Source organism: Panicum virgatum, chromosome 7K, assembly GCF_016808335.1.
Source record: "Panicum virgatum strain AP13 chromosome 7K, P.virgatum_v5, whole genome shotgun sequence".
Lineage (NCBI taxonomy): Eukaryota > Viridiplantae > Streptophyta > Magnoliopsida > Poales > Poaceae > Panicum > Panicum virgatum.
The window spans coordinates 12,094,856-12,101,096 of record NC_053142.1 but is presented as its reverse complement, the minus strand read 5'-3'; the positions used below and the strand labels follow the sequence as shown (position 1 = coordinate 12,101,096).

Here is a 6,241-nt window from a genome sequence, read left to right as displayed (position 1 = left end):
CAGTAGCTCGCCGGAGTTCACCGTTTTCGGTGCTTCAGGGGTCAACTCGGCTCGAGTTTGAGTCTGGGGGGTTCCACGTGGCACGGGTAATCCACTTGGCCTACTGGCGGGGCTTGGCAAAGCTCTGGGCCGCGCGGGCACGATCGGCGGCGGCTCTGCGCGGTGGAGCTCGCCGACGCAGGCCGTTCTGGGCATGCCGGGCTCGGTACTGGGATTTAACGGGTCAGGGAGCTCGCACGGGTCAGCAGCAGGCTTAGGTCGGGCTTGCGTGGGGCTCTGTGGTGCAGCAGTGCGCTCGCCACGGTGAGGCATCGGTGGCGCGCAGCGGCCTTACACTGGCGCCGGTGTTCCGGCTCTGTGAAAGCCCTAGGGGGTATGGGTTCTGGTATAGGAGCAAGGTGGGGGCGCAGTGAAGCTCACCTGAGTGCTGAGTTGAGCAATGGGAGGTCGGCGTAGGTAGATTTTGAAGTGGCGCAGATGTGGCCGGCGGGAGGGAAAGGTGGGGCGCTCGCGATTGGGTTCAGCTGGGGGCGGTGGGGTTGCTTGGATGGGTCGAAACAGAGTGCATGAGCACTGGGGTTCTATTTATAAACGCGGGAGGTCGGTTTGGCCGACGAGGAGCTCGGGAAGCTTCGCCCGGGCTCCAATGGCGGTGATGGAGGTAGGGGCCGGGTGTGTGCAAGGAGAGGGGTGATGGGCGCGCTGCTCGGGGCAGGTAGGGGACAGGGCGAGGGAGGTGGGGGCCGAGGAGGGGGAGGCGGGGTCGAGCTCGGGTTGGTCGGACACGTGGGTGGGTGCGGGGTAGGGGCCGGCCGGCAAGGGGAGGAAGAAGGGGGAGGAAGAAGAAGGCCGGCGCGGGCCGGCGCGCGCGCGGCCCAGGCCGGGAGGGAAGGCGCGGGCGGCGTTGGGCCGGGGGAATCGGGCCGTGCGGGGAGAAAGGGAAGGGGGCGGCCCGATAGGGGTTTTAAGTTTTAAACAATTTCAAATAGAGTTGAATTCAAATTTGGTTTGAATTTTTGAAAGGTTTGGGCACACACAAGTTCAACAAAATTTTATTTAGAACCTTATCAACCTTAAGGGCACTCAAGAACTTTTTTTGGAAAACATTTTGAAAGGTTTTTATTTCAAACGGAATTTAAACCACTAGAAGGGTTTAAGCAAAATTTTAAAGGGGTTTGGAAGCTTCAAAATTTTATTTTGCAAAATTTTTTAAAAGGCTCAAAATTTGGGTGTTACACTCACCGTGCGGGGAGACCGCACCGCTGCCGTCGCTGCAGTCGAAAAGCTGCATGCCTTAGCAGCAGAGGCTGCCCACACCGAGGGAGAGGCTGCCCACACCAACGTCCGGTATTATAAAAGGTAATTTAAAATGACATCATTTTTTTCTTGGATTAGTCAGCTATTACCATTATGGAAATAACTTAATATAACCTTATAAACTTAAATCTAAATTGTACACATTTTTCTATAATAGTTAATCTACATAATGCATTGAGTTTGCCCGTAAATTATACACCTCTACCTTTGAAAATACATAAAATTAGCTTTAAAATCTACATCTAATTATTAACATGTGCTACTATGAAAATAATTAGATAAATATAAAGTAGGTCTATATATTGTCACACTCGGTTTTAAGGACAAAACCGAATGCATAACTATATTTATGCCAGGATCAAGTTTCATACATATAGAGACATTATAAGTGAATAATCAGTAACAGTATCAACGTAAAAGAAAAAAAACAACAAATAAAAGACTATCAGAGTTATACAACTTATCCTGGAAACGGAGACTCCAAATTTCACAGGCAATCGACTAGGGGTTGCGTACGCCTAGAACTCAGCAACATCTTCAAAAGACTTCACCACCACTTCCTCCTTCTGAGCAGCAGTAAGCAAGGGTGAGTACATTTATAGTTGGTACTCAGCAAGGCCACAAGAAATAACCAGAATATAATTTATATCCATCTTTAAGTTCATTAATCATGTGAGGGTCCAAGCCGCTCTTGACCGTGAGCACGGCTAGCCAATTAGTTTTAACTCTGTAGAGGTTGTACACTTTCACCACAATTCGCATAAAAGTTCCGAAGAACTTTGAACCCAACCACGCATATGTGCTGATCAGGCACAATACCACACTTCCGAGGTGTGATTGCATAGGGACGCTACGAGGCCTTACAAAGATTCCCTAACCTATGACAATCCGCTAAGGTTTCAAGTCAAAGTGGTCATAACATTGTCCTAATGAGGTGGTACCTTGCCAAAGGACCATTAAATAATACCAATTGCCCCAAGAGGACTGAGCTATACCCAATCAATGCATCCCCTCTTGCCCTTTCGGTAAGACTGTCACAAGCTAGAGTTTCTAATTAATCAGTCAAGACCAGAGCCATATAATATTATGGTTGTACGGTTTTCTTGGGTGGTTCTCCATGTTCCAATTAAATCATAGTACTCTTGATAATAAGCATAGATAGAAATATGGTTAGGGTCACTTGCCTTTCTCCAACGAAAAGGTACTCTTACTGCTCTTCCGCTCTGGCTCACTTGGAAATCTTGATTCTTCAATCATCGAACAGCAATCCTTCTACTCGAAGCAATCAACGAGCAACCATACAAAGCAAACAAAAAGATACAACTAAGAACATTACACCAAAACCAAAGAAATGTTTTAAAAGAACATACTAAACGATAGGGCTCGCTGCTATGGTTACGAGAGCGCAAGAAATGCGGAAAACGGAGTTAAAACGGTGATTCTATAGACTAAAACAGTGCTTCAGGGATCTAGTCGCGATTAACTAAAGGGTTAAGGTCTAATAGAAAATATTTGTGAGACATAACAAAGTGTGACCACAGAGGATAAAAAGGTGATAAAGCTATTGCACACGTCACAAGGATCACGCGAGCGCAAGAATTGATGAAAACAGAGCTAAAACAGAGAAGCTATAGCCAAAACATGGTTCTAGGGGCTTAATTGTAAGAGTTTTGGGAAGAACAGGGACTCCGGGTGAAGAAACCGAGGGCTAAAATGTAATTAAACCCTAAACTTGGGGGCTAGCGTGTAAAACAGCAGCTCAGGGATGACGAGTTCTATTTTAGAAAAAAAACTAGGGGTCAAAACATAAAATAAAGGGCTGTTTTGTAAATCTTTTTGATCTAGCATGGACGGCGGGTTGATTTCCTAGAAACTTGGGGGTTTTTCTGCAAAACAGAGGGGGCCGGCTCGGGTTGACCGGTATTGACCTGATCTGGACGTATCGGGTCCATCGGATCGCCATCCGACAGCGGAGAGGCGGGGAGGCTGGCTTGGCGCGCGGCTTCCGGCTCGGCTGTGGTTCCTCACTTAGACGGGCGGCTAGCGGCTAAGTGCGTGGCTCGGGGCGGCTCTGGGCGAGGCGAGCGGCGCTGGGTGCCGGCGGTCGGCGACGCGCGGCAGTGAGTCGCCGGAGTAGCCGATTCGGCGCTCTGGGGCTCGATTTGGCTCGGCTTTGGGTCTAGGAGCAAGAATGCGGCATGACGAACTCGATGACTGGGTTCGCGCACGGCTGCGGTGGCCGGAGCGGGTCTCGCGGCGGTGAGCGGTGGTGCATGGCTCTGGTGAGCTCGCGTGGACGGAGGAGAGCGAGAGGGAGGGGAAAAAGGGGTCCGAGAGCTCCCTTGCTACCTCGCGAAACTTCGGGGCGGTGAACTTATCGAGGAGGAGCGGCGGAACGGCGGATCGGCGGCGGCATCGAGCTTTCGGGCTCCAATGGCGGCGCGCGCGGCTAGGGTTTTGCGCGAAGCGGCTGCGGGTCGAGGGGGGCGGGGTCCAAGATGGGTCCGGCGGCGCTTAAATAGGGGCGGGCGGGCGGCCTCGGCGTGTGGGCCACGCAAGGCTCGGACGGCGCTTGGCGTACGGCAGCCGGACTCCTTAAGTCCGCGTCGCCCACGTGAGGGAGACGACCCCGACAGGCGGGGCCCGCTTGTCGGCGACAGAGAGAGGAAGGGGGAGGCGGAGCGGGCCGCATGTGAGGAATGGGCCGGCAGAGCGAGTTGGGCCGGCGTGGTGAAGAAAAAGAAAGGAAGGGGAAGGGAGAGAGAGGTTTCGGGCCGGGCTGGAAAGAGAAAGGAGAGGGTGAAAGGTTTTGTATTTTTTTTGGGAATTAGATCAAACATGTTCAATTTAAATTTAAATTCAAGAGAATTTAAACTCGAGTTGAACAACAAGCAATAAAATAATTCATTGCGGCATGAATGCAAAACAAACCAAACAACCTCATTTAATTTAGAAAAACAACCAATTATATATATTCTTATACTTAAATTCCCTGTAAAGAAAATAAATGTTGCGGAAAATTTTAAAATTATAAGAAAATTGTTGATTTATTTTTAATTTTAATCACATTCTGAAATCCAAAAATTTCAGGGTGTGACATATATATACTTCTAAATTACACACGTCTCCCACTAATTAATACATAGTGATAGCTATGGAATAAAATAATCTAGAAACTCGTTCTACTTGTTTTGTTGGTTAAAATTCTAGCCAATGGCAAGTAATTTTTTTATTAATCTATCTAGAATGTGTTGGTACGTTGAGTAAATAATCCATATATCGGAGTAAATAATCTAGCTCATGCAGTGCACTACTGCGTTGTTGGTGGACGCCATCGGCATCAGCCATTGCGCACACGCATCATATCGACGACGGCTACTAGTGTTGGGAAAAAGGGAAGCCATACTCCTATCTCAAGTAAACTGTGGGCAAATTTAACAACCGTGGTTTGTACGGAACAAGCTATGTGGAAACAACATAGCTAGCTACTTGCTCATCGAAGTCGTCCATGCTAGCCCGAGACAGTCACTTGGCGTGACGCCACCAAAGCTATATATGCTCGCGTCCACACATCCATCGTGAGCAAAGAAATTAAACCGCAGTTCCGATCCTGTGGGGAAACATCACAGGAACTTCGCTTGTCAAAGCTCGTTAGCTCCATCCGATCCCAAGAACTTGACGTCGTCGTCGTTGCAGGCATCGATCGATCCATGTGGCTAGGAGGTTCGTTGCCCTATAAATACGTGCCTTGCCTGAGCATGAAAACATTCGGTAGCAGCACCTGGCCTATTACCTATAGCTTGCTTTGTCTTAGCACTACGTAGGCAACTAGGCACTGCACTGCACGTGCTACTTTATGCAGTATATATACATATACAGTACGTCATACGTGATCCATCCAAGCTACATCATATCGAGCTTCCATTCATGGCCACCACCACCGCACGACCAACGCCGCTGGCGACCAACTTACTGCGGCTGTTCCTGACGCTATCTCCGGCGAGCAGGGTGATCCCCAAGCAGCAAGGGCAGGGCGGTGGCTGCAGGGCAACGCGGCTGGACGGCGCCGGCGAGTTCCGGTGCCGCACCTGCGGCCGCGCGTTCGCCACGTTCCAGGCGTTGGGAGGCCACCGCACCAGCCACAAGCGCCCGCGGGTGCGCGTCGACGGCCTCGACCTTCTGCTCGGCGCGAGGCCCGGCAAGGGCGCCGCCGCCAGCGACGTCCACCGGTGCGACACGTGCGGCGTCGTGTTCTCCACCGGACAGGCGCTCGGCGGCCACATGCGACGCCACAGGTCGCCGCCGGCGACCATCAAGTTCGTCGCCTTGTCTGATGATGGAGAGGATGACGATGCGAGCCACTTGTCGACCGCCACGTCGTTCATCAAGTTCATATGAATTATTGAACGATCCATCAGTATATATATGTCATCAACGTTAGTTAATCTGGCCAGCCGGGGTGGTTTCTTCGTCCAATAACTAATATGCATGTAATAATATGCCACAAGAGGATTATTTTATTTTAATTTGTTGAACTATATAACCGTCGTAGCTAGTAAAAAATATACACAGTTTGAGCGTGAATAATGCTGCCATTTTTTGTTCAACATAAATCGAATAAATGATGGTCCAAATCCAGGGAATTGTGTTTTTGAGTGAACTGCACGGAAGGTCCTTAAACTTTCACCGTGGTACCATCTAGGTCTATCAACTTTTTATTTTTGATTCACTAGAGGTCCAATCGTGGACCTACATTTACACTAGAATGAACCACATGAAAAGTTAAAGGACTCGATTATCACTTTCGAAGTTCATGGACCTAGATGGTATTGCAGAAAAAGTTTAAGGACCTGTCGTGCAATTCGCTCTTGTTTTTTTACATACAGCTCAATCAAAGTTCCATTGTTTATATTCAAATTAAAAA

At 49.2% G+C, this 6,241-nt stretch overlaps 1 protein-coding gene across 1 annotated transcript; it reads left to right on the top strand.

The window, feature by feature from the left end:
* Positions 1-5,106: 5,106 nt before the first annotated feature.
* On the top strand, positions 5,107-5,883 carry LOC120642888 (zinc finger protein ZAT7-like). Its single transcript, XM_039919480.1, has one exon. The coding sequence runs from the start codon at positions 5,245-5,247 to the stop codon at positions 5,713-5,715; it is 471 nt and encodes a 156-aa protein (XP_039775414.1). The 5' UTR covers positions 5,107-5,244; the 3' UTR covers positions 5,716-5,883.
* Positions 5,884-6,241: the final 358 nt, after the last annotated feature.

Coding starts and splice junctions, on each gene's coding strand:
- LOC120642888 (XM_039919480.1), top strand. CDS start 5,245: ATGGCCACCACCACCGCACGACCAACGCCGCTGGCGACCAACTTACTG.